Source organism: Puma concolor, chromosome A1, assembly GCF_028749965.1.
Source record: "Puma concolor isolate L17-30 chromosome A1, mPumCon1.1.hap2, whole genome shotgun sequence".
Taxonomy (NCBI): domain Eukaryota; kingdom Metazoa; phylum Chordata; class Mammalia; order Carnivora; family Felidae; genus Puma; species Puma concolor.
Genome location: NC_141667.1, coordinates 191,871,864 through 191,891,224, shown reverse-complemented (window position 1 = coordinate 191,891,224; position 19,361 = coordinate 191,871,864). Strand labels below are relative to the sequence as shown.

Here is a 19,361-nt window from a genome sequence, read left to right as displayed (position 1 = left end):
AAAGAACTACACGCATTTGATAATAGCATGCACAGTTAATGGGGATGTGACATTGTTCATTGTTCACGACCAAAGTGTGATATTTCATGTTCTGGGTATAATTTAAAAGATGCATTCTTCTAAAAAATTGATTTATTTTAGAAACAAAATACAAGTCCTGAAATATTTCATTTTAATGTTGTAAATATAATTGCTCTTATAGCCACAGTCCGGTATGGCTTGATAATCTAGTACGTATGAAGGATTCAAGATAACAGCATAATTGTACTTACTGATTTTATTTTTAAGAACTTTAGAAAATATTGCTTGTGGGCAACATAAAGACAGAAGGAATATTTAAAAACTGTTTTAGTTTTTACCTTGTTGTCCATTTTCAGGAGACAGGAGCATGTATCTCAGTTGCTAAAAATATTCCAGGGAAGACTTAGTTTTTCAGGGCTAGTAGCCAACTATTTCCAACTAGTTCAGTTGGTTTCCTGACTGTGCATGAAATGCCTAGAGAAAGTTTCATCTTTAGCTAAATTAATAAAACATAGGGTAGACATGCTTAGGCCAATTTATTCATATCCCTCTGATATTACTTGTATAGTTGATAGCTACAGAGTTCAGTGATTTGTTGAGCAACTAAGCTGGTTTTCAAATGGGATCTAGTTGTTCTCAAACTTTTCAGTCTCGGGAGCCCCATTACATTCGTAAAAATTATTGAGGAGCCCAGAGAGAGATTTTATAGCGATGACATCTGTTGACCTACAAATATTAGACATTAAAACACTTTCACAATATTTATTAATTCATTTTAAAATTAAAAATAACCCCATAATGTTAACATAAAAAATTTTATGAAAATAACTATTTTGGGGGTACCTGGGTGGCTCTCTTGGTTAAATATTCGACTTCAGCTCAGGTCATGATCTCAGGGTTCATGGGTTTGAGCCCCACATCGGGCTTCACACTGGTGGAGTGCAGCCTGCTTGGGATTCTCTCCCTCTCTCTCTCTCCCTCTGCCCTTCCCTCACACTCTCTCTCAAAATAAATAAACTTAAAAAATAACTATTTTCCTTAAAAAGGTAGGGAGAAGAGTAGCAGTATTTTACATTTTTCCAAAATCTCTTCAACCTCTGACTTATGGAGGAAGACAGTTGAATCCTCTTACCTGATAATGAAGGAAAAGTGGAATTGGCAATTTAGAGAGTCAGTTGGTTATCGAGGTCAAAGCAATTTCAGAGACAGTCATTTGAGGACAAGAACTGTGTCTCTTGCACAACCAGTTTATCCTCAGAGTCTGGTACAGTGTTTGGCATAGAGTAGAGGGCCAGATGATGTTCGGTGGGTGATTATGCTGCAGCGGGTTGAGACGTGAACAAGAGGCAAGATGTAGATTCGGGGAGTACAGACAGCTCCTTCAAGGCACTTGGTTGAGAAAAGAGAAATGACACGGGATGCATGGAGACAGCAGAGGACTTTTAAAGGAGTATTTCTGTGTGAGGGTAAACAAGACAAAAAACAGCAGAGAGAAATTGAAAACACAGGTAAGAAAGGGGATGATTGAGGGATCTAAGGAGGTGGGAGAAAAGAAAATGCATCATCTAGCAGAGCATTTCTTTTCTTTTTATAAATTTTTTTTTCAACGTTTATTTATTTTTGGGACAGAGAGACAGAGCATGAACGGGGGAGGGGCAGAGAGAGAGGGAGACACAGAATCGGAAACAGGCTCCAGGCTCTGAGCCATCAGCCCAGAGCCTGACGCGGGGCTCGAACTCCCGGACCGCGAGATCGTGACCTGGCTGAAGTCAGACGCTTAACCGACTGCACCACCCACGTGCCCCATCTGGCAGAGCATTTCAAACTTTAGTGAACATACAAGGTGCCAGATCTTGTCAAAACGCAGATTCCAATTCAGCCATTAGGTGTAGGGCCTGAGATTATACGTTTCTAACAAGGACCCAATCTGATGGTCTGAGGACCCACTTTGAGTAGGGAGATTCTAGAACTCAGTTGAAGAGGTAAACCACCTCTGTAGGATTAAACACCTCTTCTATTCAATTTGGAGATCCTGGCTGATGGAACTTTTTTAAAACGGAATTTCCCCCCCTAATGTCCAGTTGGTACTCTTTCTCACTAAATGGATATCTTGTGAGAGTTGCTTCACTAGAAAATTTCTGGCCTTGGTAGGTTAGAATCTCAATATTCTCACAATGCTTGATTAATGGCATGATACTGAGGTTATGGCATAAAATACAGTGGTTCTACAAAAAAAAAATTATCTAAATGTCATTGATTCAGGAACACAACTTAGACTTTTGTGTTAGACATGGTTTGATTATTGGTTCTTCTGTCTCTGTGTGGTCTTGGGCAAATGAACACATTAGATAAATGACTGATGTGGGTCTTTTGTGAGAATTATAAATCTAGTACATAAAAGCCGGCGCTCAAAAATGATAGCTATTATTATCATAATCACCCCCAAGAGTGCAACAAGCTATACTGAACATAATTTTAAAGTTCGTTTCATGAATCATCAGACTCACCTAATTTTCTAAAGAATTTAAATAAGATGGAATGAATAGATAACATTTCATTTCCAGGCACAAGGGAACTGTGCATACTTCTTCTGTAACTCAGAAACGGTTTAACTTTTAAAAAAAATCTCAAAATAGCTGAAGTTAGCAAACATGCAATTTAGCAAGGACGATTGGAATTTTGGTCTTTCCTGTAATAATACTATACCAGAGCATACTGCTCATTAGGAAAACATTTTTATCTGAATCTTTTACTCTGGAGGGCCAAGAATGCTGTTTTTCTTTTTGACAGCTATGTTTACAGAATCTAAATCACCCTGAGTAATTAATTCAACATTTCAAGTTAGTATTACTGTTCATGCTTCGTTTATAAGCTATTTGAATTTTGATGAATTCCAACATGGTGCTAGAATGACAAAACAAGGTCAGATAAGTTCAATATATATATGGTTGTGACAAAACCTATTTTAATTTTTATTACTACAGCTGTTAAGAAAATTCGGATATTCAATATTTCCACTTTTTACAGTTGGACTTCTTATGCTGAGGACAGACCTCTGAGCACTGGAAATTTGGAGGCAACTGGTCAATGCCTACGTCTGGCTACATGTGGGTTGGCTATAACCCATGGAGGGAGTCAGCATCATGGAAGGTAATAGTTCTTTGACTCCTTCTATATTGTTGCTTTGAAAGCTCGAAGGTATGTCTCCATTTGGCTTTCTTCCAGAACACGTGCAGATGGAAAAAAGGAAGTCAGAAGGATGTTAGGAAGTAAATACTACAATTGAGATAAAGTTGTCCATTTTGCAGACTATCCCCAGGCATATTCAATCTGAATTTTCATTGCCAGTAGCAAGAATACTGCAAATATTTAGCCCCCTCCTAAAAATTTTATACAATCATTATTGATCTCTTGCACTGGCAGAGTATGTCTGGGTGGTGGAGGATATTAAGGTAGCATAAAGCATGTTGTAGTTTGTAAGGTGCCATCCCATACAAGGTGTTAAGGGCATGCAGAAATGTCAACCAAGCTACTCAAAGCCAGTTTTAGTTTAGATTTGTGGGCCCAGTGTTATTAAGATCCTTCTGGACTTAGCTTTGAAAAGTTTTTCTCCTTTTTCTAAATCTGGTAATTGTCTGTAACTACTACCTTCATAATTGATGCTCCCACTCTAGCCATGCTTTTAAGAGTTTTAAGAATTATAAGCCCAAAGACTCCTTTCAAAGGAACCAAACTAGAAATGGATACTTAAGGCAGGTGACATGTTGATTTATGGTCACGGTCCTAACCTGACATTAGATCTATTCAACTGATAGGACAATAAACATAGACACTACTAATGTCTGATTCTGAAAAATCTAGTTCTGTGGGAGAAGAGTTTATCTTCTCTTCATGGTTTTAGCTGGATATGTCAATTAAAAACAGGTCAAAAACAAATCCTGCTCTTTTGGTTTAGTATACAATAAATTTTTCCCTGGCCACGAGGGCTTAATGAACAAAGCACCTCTTTGGCAAATAATTTTTCTGGCATGAAATAGTACTGTAAATTTATTTTGTTGTACAGATTAAAACAAAAGGTTAATTTTACATTGCCAATATATCTTGCAAAGAATTTTTCCTGTTTACAACAAACAGCCCTCTATATTATACACAGCAAAGTTTTAGGCCTTTCTCCCCATATTCTTCTATTTATCTAGATCGTGCCTGGAGGCCTATCTCTGCAAGAATAAAATACAGTCCATTATAATACTTCCTAAAGTAACAAAGCCATATGGCCCTAATCACTACGTCTCATTATTCAAAGATCCAGCAGAAGAAGATATATGTGTGTGTAATCTGTGGAGGAGTGTGCATGTGTGTGTATACATGTGTGTGTAGCCTTGATCCATATCAAAGTCTAATTTATTGTCTCGGTAAGCAGAAATGGAGTAGATAATTGTCTTCTTTCTCTGTCCTGAGAAAGCCCCAATGTCATGTTTTTGTTTTTATTTTTTAATTGAGTTATATAGGATTGAAATAGTTTGGCCTGACTGGTCTATTTCTGTCCACAGCGACCAGAGAAATTTATCATAGACTCATGGATGGAGCATTCCTCCAGGGGACTTGGGTGATTTATCTCAGAGGCCACCTGCTTTCATTGCTGATTCTCAGGAGCATTCTAAACTGAGGTCCACCTTCAAGGGAACTCCTTTACCTCATTTCGTATGGAAGCTGCTGCTCCTCCTGCTTCTTCTTCTTTTTTTAATGTTTATTTATTTATTTATTTATTTGAGAGAGAGACTGAGACAGAGAATCCCAAGCAGGCCCCACAGCTGTCAGTGCAGAGCCCAATGTGGGGCTCATACTCACAAACAGTGAGATCATGACCTGAGCTGAAAGCAAGAGTCAGATGCTTAACCAACTGAGCCACTCAGGTGCCTCACTCTATGGAAGCTTCTGATGGAGCTGAGTGCAAGGCTGGCATCTTCTGTGATTATTTCTAATCCTTGAGGGAGCATCAGACCTGTGTCAGCACAGACAGATTTCATGGCCATACTGGAACTCTGAAGAACAGTCAAAGGCTTCTTTTCATTGCTGTTTGTAGTTTCTTTACATCGCATGAAAGTAAGAATGAGCTTTGTTAGAAATCTGTCATCTTACGACTGAGGCCTAAGTACTAGTGGTAAGCCTAGGAGCCCAACTTGGGTCTCGTTTCCCAAGCCAGTTTATTTTGTGGTTTTTGAATCCTTTCCTTTCCTTTTTTTTTTTAAGTTTATTTATTTTTGAGAGAGAGAGAGAGAGACCGCGCACAAGGGGGGCAGGGGCAGAGAGAGAAGGAGACAGAGAATCCCAAGCAGGCTCCTTGCTGTCAGCACAGAGCCCAACACAGGGCTCCAACTCACGAACTGGCAGATCATGCCCTGAGCCAAAGTCCAGAGTCAGACGCTTAAGCCACTCAGCTCCCCAAATCCTTTCGTTTTTGCAGCTAATATATTATCAATACCCAGCCAGTTCTCATACAATAGGGAGAATGAAAGGGTTATTAAAAAATTCTTTCCTATAATTATATAAAATTAAGTTTCCTATAACAGATGAGCTGTTTCTTCTGTGGGTTCAATATCAAAATGTAAACAATGGTTATTACAATTCTAAAGTATTAATAATATAGTAAACACCATGCTTAATTTTTCCCCCTGGCTTTTTAGCAGAACAATTTGAACAGGTAGTATGGCTGTTGCTCTTTTTTAGTAAATTTTTAAATAATTTTTTCAATGTTTATTTTTGAGAGACAGAGCGTGAGCAGGGGATGGTCAGAGAGAGGGAGACACAGAATCAGAGTCAGGCTCCAGGCTCTGAGCTTTCAGCACAGAGCTCTATGTGGGCTCGAACTCACAGACTGCAAGATCATGACCTGAGCCAAAATCTGATGCTCAACCAACAGAGCCACCCAGGCACCCCTCTTTTTTTAGTAAACTTAATGAGAGGCCAGGAAAATCTTTTCTACCAGAACATAAAAACACAAAGAAAAAAATAAATGTGTTTTAAGGAAATCTGGACTTCACAATTTTTATCTGATGCTAGTTATTAAAGATATCCTTTTAAGGAAAATACAGTTTATTTTACTCATCTTACTGGGCTTCCAGAAGAGAAGTGTAGTAAACACACATTCTCTCCTTTCCCAGAAGCCCCAATAGTTTATTTTAAAGCTAATTCTAGGGTAAGTTCTTTTGATCTCGCTGCTATCACTCAGAGAATTATAGTGTGGTTTTGCAATTCTGCCTAGAATGAGGATGCAGGACCTTAATAACAACAAGAAGTCCTAGATTTTATGTTAAATAATTTGAGTTCAATGATAGGAAACTGTTCTACATGTTAAAACAAACAAACCAAAAAACCCCCAACAACTTTCCCCCCCCCCCCCTCAAACTTCAAGCCCTTAAGATCTTTACAGTAGGAAGAAAACAATCAACTGTTCTTCATGTTATGGGCTTGGTCGCATGGACCAAAGTTACCATCTGCATCGACCTCTTGATGAGAGGTCTGTGAACACAGGGAAACATTGATAAGGACCAAGGGCTTCTCATCTGTCTCTTCTCAGTTAACCATCCAGCAGATTCAGAAGACAAGTGTAGGACCCTTGCCTTCATCCATTGGGCAGAGCCCTCATCTCATCCTAAGGCTGTACTGAAAGCCTCCTCAAGGTTTGTCTACATTTTAGGGGGAATGATCAAATATGGGTTTACCTTGATTTTCCCCTTCTGGCTCCTGGCACATCTCTATCTCCACCCTGCCTCCCCCCAACTTCCCCCCGCCCACCCCCGCCTTATCTTTCTTTCTTTCTTTCTTTTTTTTTTAAATTTTTAAAAAATGTTCATTTATTTTTGAGATGGAGACAGAGCGCGAGTGGGGGAGGAGCAGAGAGAGAGTGAGACACAGAATCTGAAGCAGGCTCCAGGCTCTGAGCTATCAACACAGAGCCGGATGCGGAGCTCGAACCCACGAGCCATTTGATCATGATCTGAGCCGAAGTCGGACGCTTAGCCGACTGAGCCACTCAGGCACCCCTGCCTTGTCTTTATTTCTTAACTATTATCTGTTTTTCTTCTTTTTTTTTCTTTAGTTTCCAATTCCAAGTACAGAATCGAAACTACTTGTCTGAATGTCATTCTGTAAGTACTGACATCATAATCTTCTAATTACTAACACTATAGGATATATTTTTGTGGGTAAAGGTGGGATAATTGGGACTTTATCATTATATATGTGTGTACTTTTTGTTTACATGAACTTTATTTTTTCCAGTTTTGAGATATAACTGCCATACAACATTACGTAAGTTTAGCATGCACAACATGATTTGATAGACACATAGTTGTGAAATGATTACAATAAGGTTAACACCTCCATCACCTCACAAAATTAACATTTTTTTCTTTTTATTGTGTTAATAACACTTAAGATTTACTGTTAGTAACTTTCGAGTGTATAATACAATATTGTTAACTATGGTCCCCATACTGTGCCTTAACATCCTAGAATTATTCATCTTATACCTGGGGAGTTTGCACCTTTTGACCAAATCTGCTCATTCTATGCCCCACCTCCCCCCCCCCCCCCCAAGCCCTTGGCAACCACCATTCTTGTCTCTATTTCTATGGGTTTGGTTTCTTTAGACTCCACATCTAGGTAAGAATATACAGTATTTGTCTTTCTCTGTCTTATTTTCCTTAGCATAATACCCTCAAGGTCCATCCATGTTGTCCCAAAAGGCAGGATTTCCTTATTCTTTTTTTTTTTTTTTATGGCTGAATATTTCATTTTGTATGTGCATGTGTGTGCAAGCGTGTGTTTAGATTTTTCATCTATTGATGGATACTTGGGTTGTTTCCATGACTTGGCTATTGTGAATAATGCTGCAATGAACATGGGGTTGCAGATTTAGTGATTGTGTTTCCTTTGGATATATACCCAGAAGTAGAACTGCTGGATCATACAGTTTTATTTTTTATTTTATTGTATTTTTTTTTAATTTTTTTTTTCAACGTTTATTTATTTTTGGGACAGAGAGAGACAGAGCATGAACGGGGGAGGGGCAGAGAGAGAGGGAGACATAGAATCGGAAACAGGCTCCAGGCTCTGAGCCATCAGCCCAGAGCCCGACGCGGGGCTCGAACTCACGGACCGCAAGATCGTGACCTGGCTGAAGTCGGACGCTTAACCGACTGCGCCACCCAGGCGCCCCCATACAGTTTTATTTTTAATTTTCTGAGGAAACTCCATACTGATTTTCACAGTGGCTGCACCAATACACATTGCCACCACAGTGCACAAGTGCTCCCTTTCCCCCACATCCTTGCCAACACTTGTTATTTTTTTGTCTTTTTGATACTAGCCATTCTGACAGGTGTAGGGTGACATGTCATTGTGGTTTTGATTTGCATTTCTCTAATAATTAGTGATGAGCATCTTTTCTTGTACCTGTTGGACATTTGTATATCTTCTTTGGAAAAAATGTCTATTCAGGTCCTCTGCCCATTTTCTTTTCTTTTTTTGTTTTTTAATTTTTTTTAAATGTTTGTTTATTTTTGAGAGACAGAGAGACAGAGCACGAGCCAGGGAAGGGCAGAGAGAGAGAGGGACAAAGAGAATCTGAAGCAGGCTCCAGGCTCTGAGCTGTCAACACAGATCCGATGCTGGGCTCAAATTCACAAGCCATGTGATCATGACCTGAGCAGAAGTTGGACGCTTAACCGACTGAGCCACCCAGGTGCCCCATCCTCTGCCCATTTTCAAGTCATATTTCTTCTTTCTTTCTTTCTTTCTTTCTTTCTTTCTTTCTTTCTTTCTTTCTCTCTATTTTGCCTTTGAATTATATGGAATATATATATAATATATATATATAATATATAATATATATAATATATATATAATATATATATATACACATATATAACTGATATTAACTCCTTATCGGATAGACGGTTGCAAATATTTTTTCCCATTATGTAGGTTGTCTTCTCATTTTGTTGATTGTTTCCATTGTTGTGCAGGAGCGTTTAATTTGATGTAGAACCACTTCCTTATTTTTGCTTTTGTTGTTTGTGCTTAGTATCATATCCAAAAAATCATTGCTAATCCTCATGTCAAGGAGTTTTTCTCCTATGTTTTCCTTTGGTAGTTTTATAGTTTCAGGTATCACAATCCATTTCGGGTTAACTTTTGTAAATGGTGAAAAATAGGGGTCCAATTTCATTCTTTTGTGCATGACTATCCAATTTTCCTAACACCATTTATTGAAGAGAATATCCTCCCCAATGAATGTTCTTGATAGGGATTGTACTGAACCCATAGATGGCTTTGGGTACTATGGACATTTTCACAATATTAATTCTTCCAACCCATTAATACGAATATCTTTCCATTTAATTTGTGTCTTTGATTTCCTTCATAAATGTCTTGTAATTTTCAGGGTACAGATCTTTCACCTTCTTTGTTAAATTTATTATTTAAGTATTTTATTTTACTTTTTGAAGATGTTATAAATGCTGTTCCTTATTTCTTTTTCAGATAGTTTGTTGTTAGTATGTAGAAATGCAACTGATTTTTGTATGTTGATTTTGTATTCTGTGGCAATTTTACTGAAATCATTCATTAGTTTTAAGTTTTTTGGTGGAGTCTTTGGAATTTTCTCTATGCAAGACCATATTGTCTGTAAACAGGAACAATTTTCATGTTTTATATAATGGAATGTATTTATATATTTATGAAATATATTGAAATATTTTATAAAATATATTATGTTTTGAAATATATTCATATACATACATTTTTTCCATATATTTTATATATATGTTTATCTACCTTGTAGGGGTGAATCTTCCTGTTAATAAAGATATTCTATAAGCATGAGAAATATACATACAATCCAGATGTTGGCTATCTTGGAACTCATAAGGGCTAGTACTTTTTGAACCATAACCAACCACAGTATAAATTCAGTTCTTTTATTAGAAGCATTTCCACTGTGCCTGTCTCTTCTCGCAGACCTTTCCAGTCACCAGATCCCTTTCCTCTTAGAGTCTCTGCCCCAGGCACCATTCAGTCCAGTTCTCTCTTGTCCCTTCCCCCATTAGAACACAGAATAGCCTTTTTCCTATGGTTCACCCTATCTCTTCTCTACCCCTACCACTTGTTTCAAGAAACCTGGGCTGGAGTTACACTTCATAGTGCCAAAGCATTAGTTATCAAAGCCAGTCACCTCCTGTATAGCAGTGGTTCTCACCTGAGGTGATCTGGTTCTCAACTGAGGGGACATCTGGCAATCCCTGGAGACATTTTTGGTTGTTGAATTTTCAGGGATGCTCCTAGTACCTAGTGGTTACAGACTGGCGATGCTGCTAAACATCCTACAATGCACAGGACAATTCCCCATAGTAAAGAATTATCTAGCCCAACGTATTAATTGTACTTCTGTTTAGAAACCCTGCTGTAAAGAAATTCTTGTATTAGCTGCAGTAATCAGCAGTACTTTCTACTCTGCTCTCAATGTTTTATTTTTTCTGTGCATTAAGAGTGATAGTATATTGGGGCGCCTGGGTGGCTCAGTCGGTTAAGTGTCCAACTTCGGCTCAGGTCATGATCTCACTGCTCGTGAGTTTGAGTGCCATGTCGGGCTCTGTGCTGACAGCTCAGAGCCTGGAGCCTGCTTTGGATTCTGTGTCTCCCTCTTTCTCTGCCCCTCCCCTGCTCATGCTCTCTCTCTCTCTCTCAAAAGGAAATAAACATTAAAAAAAGTGATAGTATATTAATTATATATAGGTGTATATATGTATATGTGTGTCTGTGTATATCTATATATATATAGATAGATATACACAGACACACATATACATATACACACCCACACACCCACACCCACATACACGTCCATCAATAAACAGTTGTTGAACACCAGATGTGTGTCACACACTCCTATTGCTCATGGTTCAATGAGAAAAATAGACAACAGAAATATAATACTTCATGAAAGGGGCAAAGACTACATAAAGAAGAGATAACTAACCTAGCCCAGGATGATGTGCAAAGATGTTTTAAAACTGAGATGCAAGAGACCTGAATTGAGCCTGGTAGAATAAGGAGGAGAAAGCCAGGCAAGGAGAGAGAGAAGCACATTTCCCACGAGGGGAGAAATATGGGTCCAAACAGGTGGTTAGAGATGTGGGCAGGCGCAAATTCTGAAGGATGCCACTTAATGTTCTAGAAATCATCAAATGGCCCTTGAAGGCAACTGGGAGTCATCGAAGGAGTAAAGGGAGGTGGGATGTTTTGGTAGTGTGGTAAGATTTACATTTTAGAAAGGTCATATGATTTGTGAAATCTAGCTGAGAGCTAATGAGGGCCAGACCTAAGGTACTGGAAATGGGGATGGAGGAGAGGGGCCAATTGGAGAGATATTTAAGAAATAAATGGAAAGGAGTGGTATTGGGGTAGACATGGGGGTGAGAGACAAGAAGTCCAGCACAGTTCCCAAATTTTAGGCATGGTACTATTTACCAAGTCAGAGAAGGCAGGAGGAAGCTGAAGTTTGTGGGATGAGATAGTCAAAAGATATTTGGACGTCTCCTTTCTCGTTTATAAAAGTAACATATATGTCTCTTGCTAAAAAAAAATTGTAAAAGAGAGAGAAGTACCATATCTTCATTTAAAAATAGCTGGCATTAAAATTTAAGTGGAGTTTTTTTCTAGTTTGTTCTATGTGAGAAAATAAGCATTTTAAAAATATAATCACAAATTAGGGTGCTTTATACATTGCTATTTTACCCACTTCACTATATACCTTTAAACATCCCCCTGTGTCACTGAATAGGCTTTTACATTAAAAAAAATTTTTTTAACGTTTATTCACTTTTGAGAGACACAGAGAGACACAATGTGAGTGGGGGATGGACAGAGATAGAGGGAGGCACAGAATCCGAAGCAGGCTCCAGGCTCTGAGCTGTCAGCACAGAGCCCGACACGGGGCTCAAACCCACTGACCGTGAGATCATGACTTGAGCTGAAGTCAGACACTTAGTGGACTGAGCCACCCAGGTGCCCTGCCTTTTACATTTTTAAAAAGTTTATTTACTTATTTTGAGAGAGACAGAGATAGCGTGAGTGGAGGAGGGGAAGAGAGAGAGAGAGAGAGAGAGAGAGAGAGAGAGAGAGAGAGAATCCCAAGCAGGTTCTGTGCTATCAACACAGAGCCAGAGGCAGGGCTCGAACTCACAAAGCCGTGAGATCATGGCCTGAGCTAAAACCAAGAGTCCAACGCTCAACCTACTGAGCTACCCAGGTGCCCAAGCCTTTTACATTTTTTTTAAAGTTTATTTTGAGAGAGAGAGAGAGAGAGACAGAGAGAGAGACAGAGACAGAGACAGAGACAGAGACAGCAAGTGTGGTTGGGGCAGAGAGAGAGGGGAGAGAGCGAATTCCAAGCAGGCTCTGCACAGTCAGTGCAGAGCCCAATTGCGGGGCTTAAACTCACAAACCGTGAGATAATGACCTGAGCCAAAATCAAGAGTTGTACCCTTAACCGACTGAGCCACCCAGGTGCCCCCCGCCTTTTACATTTTTAATGACTGTGTAATATCTCACTGTATGGAAGAAACGTGATTTACTCCACTGTCCCTGTTGTTGTTGGCTTAGATTGTTTTGGGATTTTCATTTTTAATGAATGCTTCTTGCCATCAAAGGTTTAGTCCTCCAGAAATGGCGTTAGAAGAGCAGGTATTTATTAGCGATTGACCCTTGTGCAATGAAGAGGAAAGAGCAAGGGAGAAGCTGAACTGTGACACTGGCCTCATGTTTATGGGAAGCACCTATCAGAGGTACTCAACTCATTTAGGTGGAGATGACTGAGCTTTTCTAAGTACAGTCACTCAATCACCAGATGAGAGCCACTCTGGGAGGACCATGACCTCAGAAGAGGTCTGCAGCTAAGGCCGACCTCAAGGAGCTGGCAGATGCAGGCTGGCTGCTGACCACAGTCCTCCTCTAAAGGGAGGTTTGGCTAGTGTATCTGTGTCCACCACACATGCTCATTTTGCACATAGATCTTCCTTCATATCCTTAGGATAAATTCCCAGAAGTGAAATTGCTGCAACAGAGCACGGATAGTTAAAAAACTTTTTAATATTTATTGCCCAATTACCTTCCAGAAAGATTGTACCACTTTCTCCCACCAACAGTTCATCGGTAACATATAACACATGACAGTTGTACTGTTTTTAAATAATGAAAGTATCTCCAATTCTCCTGGAAAATGAGTAATATTTCTGATGTTTTATTATTGTGAATTTAATTGTAAACTCCTAAGGTAGGTTACTTTTCTTTATAGGGCTGATTCAATCTTTCCAGAAGCTTAAAACACTCACTCTCATGCCTGATAGAAGGCAAAGATTTGGATTTGGGTTTTCTCACTTGCAAATTTGCATCATTAAAGAGACAGAAATGGCTGCTGCCTGAGCTGATTTGAAACCAAATTGGCAATGGGAATACTTGAGCAAATAAATGAAATCTCCATTTATAAGGAAAAAATCCATATTTGACACACTACTGTTAGAGAGACTAATGGGAAATAACCATTATTTATTTAGTGTCCTCCTATGCCAAGCAGTGCCCTAGGCTTTTACATACACCATCCTATTTAATTTTCACAACCTTATTTACTTTGAAGTAGTAATTATCAGCACAATTTTCAGACGAGGAAATTGAAGCTCAGCGTGTCTGGTGATTTGGTAACTTCAGTCATTCATATTCGTGTCTATGTGCTTCTTACCAACCTGGGCTGTTACCCCCATAGCTTTAGGTCAAGTTACAGAGCAGTAGCTTTAAACAGTGTAGTATATGTACATAGTAACTGTAGTAACAATAACTCTTATGAAGCTTGGGGAATGTCTGTCCTTCTCCTGGACTAGAAGTACATAGGAGTCTGTCTAACAAGACAATGCCATTCTTAAAAAAAAAGCAGGAATTTGAGAAACAAAACAAGCAAGCAAAGGGGGAAAGAATGAACGAGAGAGAGGCAAATCAAGAAACAGACTCTTCAATACAGAAAACTGATGGTTATGAGAGGGGAGGGGTGTGTGGGGATGGGTTAAATAGGTGCTGGGGATTAAGAAGGGCACTTGTCCTGATGAGCACAGGGTGATGTATGGAAGTGTTGAATCACCACACTGTATACCTGAAACTAATATAACATTGTATGTTAACTAACTGGAATTAAAATAAAAACTTAAAAAAATTCAGTAATAAAAAATAAAAAAGCGGGTTGGGGGCATTGAAAGAGGAAGCTATTCTAGGTTAAAAAAAGATGTAACCAAATGCAACGTGTGGTCGTTGTTTGGATTCTGTTCTGAGTAAGACAGCTGTAAAAGACATTTTGGGATCAGTGGGGGAATTTGAGTCCGGATTGGGTATAAATTGACACTGGGTAATTGTTAGCTTTGGTTAGAGGTGAAAATGGTTATATGATTTTGTAGACAAGTGTCCTTTAAAAAAAGAGATTCATATTGTACTATTTTGGGGTGAAGTATAATAATATCTATCTTTAAGCAGGAAATGAAGGTGATAAGCAAATAAGGCAAAATGCAAACGATTGTTAACTATAGGCGCTAGGTTCTAGCTTTTCATTATACTAGTCTCCCTGCTCCGTACTTGTTTACTCTTTATGATGAAAAACGACATCAATCAACCGGAAAAACGAAAGTAAGGGGTTATTTACTTTACGGGAGTAAGAACCGATCTTTATCTTCCTCCAAAGGTGACGCCATCAACATGTGGCCTAAACAGGGTTTCAGGAGTTTCAAGCGAGGTCCCAGGGAGACTAGACCAACGAACACATTCCTTTCCGAAGACCTGACTCTCGTGTGAAGAGAGACCTCACGTAAGCCTTGAGCCTCCGAGCCTCCAGCCCCGGACCTACCCAGGACCGCTGCGGCCACTGAATAACCTGTCACCCTACCGACCGACGCTCGGGGTGAGCGCGGGAGAAACTCAGGTGGCCACCCGCTCGCATCCTTTGCGACGCGATCCAGGTCCCTTCCACCTCACCCACCTGGAAGCGGGGCGGAGCGGGGCCGGCTTAGTGTGGGGGGAAATGGGCGGCACGCGCTCGGGCCACTACCCCCACCTGCAGCCAGGAGGGCCCGGGCGGCACAAGGGGGCGGAGAACTTGGGGCGGGGAAGGCCGCGCACCTGGCTGCGGGGCTGCGCGCAGCGGCACGGCGGGCTCCGGCCGCAGGTGAGGGCGGCGGGCTGGGCGGCTGCGCGTCGCGGAGGGCCGCGCTCCTCCACCGGGGAAGTTTCTTGGCCCGGAAAGGTGCAATTGTGTGCAGCTATTTCTGGTATGTCAGGCGGGCCGGGCGGCCGAAAGCCGAGGGGACGCCTCTTACCGGGGCCCCGGGACATGGAAGGCGGCCAGGCGGGCAGAGGCTGGAAGGATGCGGGCGTGGGGGCGCCGTCCCTCGGGGCGGAGCCGCGGTCTGGGCGGGCAGCGCGGGAGCGGGAGCGTGGTCTCGGCCACGGCCTCCTGGCGGCCGGTGGCATCCCCTGGCCCAGACAGTCTGACCACAAAGGCGGCTGCGGCCGGGAGCCCCGGGGAGCCGCAAGGGGGGCGGACGGAAGCGGCGACTCTGCGGCTCGCGGTGGGCGGCGGGGTGGGCTGGGGCGGGGCCATTCCGGGGAGGGCGGCGGCTGCGGCGCTGCGACTTTTGAAGTCCAAACAGTTGCCCGGCTGGTGAGACGCGCCGCCTCTAGTCCCCCGTCCACCTCCCGCGCCCTGTCCGGCTGCCCGGAGCCCCGGGGTTGTTTTCAGGAGTTGAGAGGAAGCCACGTCTTCAGGTTCTCGTGGGTTCGAAACTTTAGCGAACTGCAGAGCTCAACAAAGGGAAAGAGAACCCGGGAGCCTCGCAGCTTGAGCAGAGGCCGGGCGCCGGGGCCAGACGCGCGCGGGACCCCCCGCCCCTCCGTGCACTCACCGCGTCTCTCTCTCTCCCTCTTACCCTAGTCCTGGAAGGGATGGAGGAGGCCGGGGCCGACTGCGCCCTGGCGTTCGCCGAGGCCCAGAGATGGGTGGAGGTGAGTGCCTTTACCATTTTCCGCACGAGTTTGCGGCCTCGAGGCCGCTCCCGCCGATCTGCGCCCCAGCCTCCTCCCGGGACCTGCGCCGGCGCGTGGCAGCTGGTTGGCTTTGCAGTTTGGGGGACTTTGCAAGTCCTGCTTCTCTGATCTTTTAACGTCCAGCTGAGCTTAGTGCTGCGCTCCCCACGACGGCCTCGCTGGCTTCCCCAGAGCTCCTCTGCCAGGGCTCAGTGCAGAGCCGAGCGTTCGCCCTCTTGGGTTCGGGGACAGCGCATCCTTGTGAGCCAGATCACGTCAGCACAGGGGCAGAGCCGGCCCCGCGTCCTCCGGAGCGGTTCTTTGCGGTGGTTACAGTGGGGATGCCCGACACTTACCTGCGCAGGGTATTTCGTGTGTGTGGTGTGGGAGGGTGAGTGGAGGAGGTTGGACGCTAAAGTCGCATCCGGAGAGATATTTTCTCGCGCGCGGCATCTGGAGTCAAGGTTTTTACTTATTCAAAGTCGGCGTTGATGAGACTAAGATCTCCTGGGGTCACTCACTGACCCCGGTTGTGCCTTAGGGACAAGGTCTGCCGTTCCCTTTTCCCCCCGTCGAAATGGAGATGGTCTCTAGGAGGTTTCTTCGTCAACACCTAAGGTTGCACTTACCTGTAAAAAAGTTAACACCAGGACTTGCACCCGCTATTCTGCTGGATGAAAAAGGTGGCTTTTTAAATGATGCTAAGGCAGTCTTCAGAACAGATGTGAGCCAGGAACAACCGCTTGTTAGAAAATTGTTGCCTACACCAGCCTTGCAGTTATTTAGGGGTTATAGATGCCACGTGCTGGCTTACTCAAGGTATTTAAAAATGCAGATTAGGTTTAAAGGTTATTCCAGCGGGGGGAAAAAACCAGCATATTTAGGAATTCCCAAAGCACACAGTGTTTAAGAAGAATTAATTTGTCCTTAAGAAAACAAATGTATATGTGGGGGGGAAAGAAGAGAGTAAACTTTCAGTGTTCCATTTCTAACAGTAAATAAAGGAATGTGAAATGTGAGTAGGGGGGTGAAGAAATCAGCTGTTGATGTCCTTTTTTGGACTGAAACTTTGAGCTAGTCTGAAGGTGATTTAGAAGGTTGGGGTGGGGGGAAGGTGTGAGGGGAGGGTATGCAGAGGTTGAGAGAAGAATAAACAGTGTATTTTGAATTGAAATGAGATTGGGAAAATTCCAGCAGTGCAGTTAAGAGAAATGACTTCCCTCATTCATAAACTTTGAAAGACCAGGGCATCCAAAGGTAATTTTCCACTAGTAGGATTTGTTCTTCATAATTTTAGAAAAGAAATTAAAGTTGCCTTTTTGATTTTGAGTGTTAGGGCCGGAGGGAGAGAGAAGGGAAGAACTATGGGGACACTTTTGGTCATATGTGATTCCTATGCGGTGTTTGTATCTGCGTGCTCTGTATTTGCTTCAGGAAATCTATGAATATGGATGATTTCACACTTTCCTCGTTTAGTATACAGAGTTTTGAAGTCTAAAAAATTCCTTGTTTGTTTTAGCTTGCTCATGACGGTGTAGGCTTTCTGTGAGAAATTTGCATCTAACAAACTCTAGGGAAGTGTGTTCAGTAAAAGATATCATAGTGCAGGGTATATGTGCTCACCTTCCCACTCTCAAACGTCCCCTCTAAACGCGTTTTGTTCATCTTTAGCAGAGAGACCATTTTTCTTTACATTTTTTTTAGTGTTTATTTATTTTTGAGAGAGTGAGTGAGAGAGAGCATGCGCGAATGGGGGAGGGTCAGAGGGAGAGGGAGACACAGAATCGGAAGCCGGCTCCAGGCTCTGAGCTGTCCGCACAGAGCCCAACTTGGGGCTCGACTCATAGACCCTGAGATCATGACCTGAGCCGAAGTCGGACGTTTAACCCACGGAGCCACCCAGGCGCCCCAAACCTATTGGTCTTCTTTTCTCCAAAATCATTTCCAATACCACCCATCACTGTTTTGCTTGCTACTACCAACACATTCAAAGAAGGCCTGTCTCTTCAAGTACAAGAGCAGAGCTTACCTTGCCATCAGTAAATAAGGGTCAAAAATAAGTAATACATGGTAGGACCCAAAACAGTCCCACTAAGTATATAAGTATAGTCATTTTTGAAATCCATTAAAAAAAATGGAGTATAAAAAAAACTAAATGAACAAAACTCTAGAAAATAACAAGCTCATAAAAAAGAAACAACCCATAGCTGCTGTCATCTCTGAAATAGGGAACGACCTGCCACTGATAAAAGTAATGAGGACCAGTCTACCTTTTTTTTTTTTTTTTTAATGTTTATTTGCTTTTGAGAGACAGAGACAGACTGCAAATGGGGGAGGAGCAGAGAGAGAGGGAGACACAGAATCCGAGGCAGATTCCAGGCTCTGAGCTGTCAGCACAGAGCCCGATGCAGGGCTTGAGCCCACAGGCTGTGAGATGATGACTGAAGCCGAAATTGGACGCTCAACCGACTGAGCCACCCAGACGCCCCAAGAGACAATTTTTCTAAAGGCTTTGCCATATCATTATAATATAGTTAATGAAATAAACATTCAAGTCATTTTTTTCCCCCTCCTGCCACTGGGAGCAAGGCAGTATGCTCATTGAAGATATGTGAACACTTTACATATTCATGTACACTTTGGGCATGCCTGGGCATTCAGAGTGACAGCAGTGTGCCTACTGTTAGGTTTATTTTATTTCTCCAGTTAGTGTCCAAATTTATTTGTCTCCTTAGCTTTGCCTTTACAACTAAAGCACATATTTTAAAACATTGTTCTTGCCAAAAGAAGCAGAATGGATGACTCCTTTGTTGCCACAATTGCCTCTTAATTCTGAGAACCCCTAATTTAAAGATAAAATATCAATTCCAAAGTGTATCTTATAACATATTTTGGAAAGTGAAGAAGATTATGGTGTAAGTCTTTCTTTTGCATGCTAATGTTCTTGCTCCTGCTCCATTTTCTCTACCGTACTTTTCTCGACATATATTGAGACATATGTGGGTTATTCATATATATAAACATATATGTATTATATGGTATACTTTGCTGCCTTTATTCTCAGCTGCAGCTTTGACTAACCCAAGGTTGAGGAACTCCAATAACCTTGTAAAATTTTGAGTGACGGCCAGTGTCCATGTTAGCATGTTCTTTGTCATTTCCATTCTTTTGTGATAGCTAATACATTGTTTCCCACAACCAGAGTTAAAGTTTTATTTCTT

The 19,361-nt window shown here is 41.9% G+C and overlaps 2 protein-coding genes across 19 annotated transcripts in view; one reads left to right on the top strand and one right to left on the bottom strand.

Moving 5' to 3' along the window:
- The window catches only part of LOC147584694 (uncharacterized), a 28,292-nt gene extending 11,380 nt beyond the window's left edge, over positions 1-16,912 (bottom strand). Inside the window, exons 1-2 of the mRNA XM_086710340.1 lie at positions 15,435-16,912; positions 1,154-1,477 (exon numbers count right to left, since the gene is read on the bottom strand). Coding sequence (XP_086566466.1) covers positions 1,276-1,477; positions 15,435-15,718 — 486 coding nt within the window. The 5' untranslated portion in view covers positions 15,719-16,912 and the 3' untranslated portion in view covers positions 1,154-1,275. The remainder of the gene's footprint in view (positions 1-1,153; positions 1,478-15,434) is intronic.
- LMO7 (LIM domain 7) overlaps positions 14,792-19,361 on the top strand; it is a 198,447-nt gene continuing 193,877 nt past the window's right edge. For 17 of the 18 annotated variants that reach the window (XM_086710175.1, XM_086710247.1, XM_086710229.1 and 14 more), the window contains exon 1: positions 16,049-16,119. In XM_086710175.1, the coding sequence (XP_086566301.1) occupies positions 16,060-16,119 (60 nt within the window). In that variant the 5' untranslated portion in view covers positions 16,049-16,059. Of the gene's footprint in view, positions 15,020-16,048; positions 16,120-19,361 lie in introns of those variants that run through there. The other variant, XM_086710178.1, reaches the window with a different exon arrangement.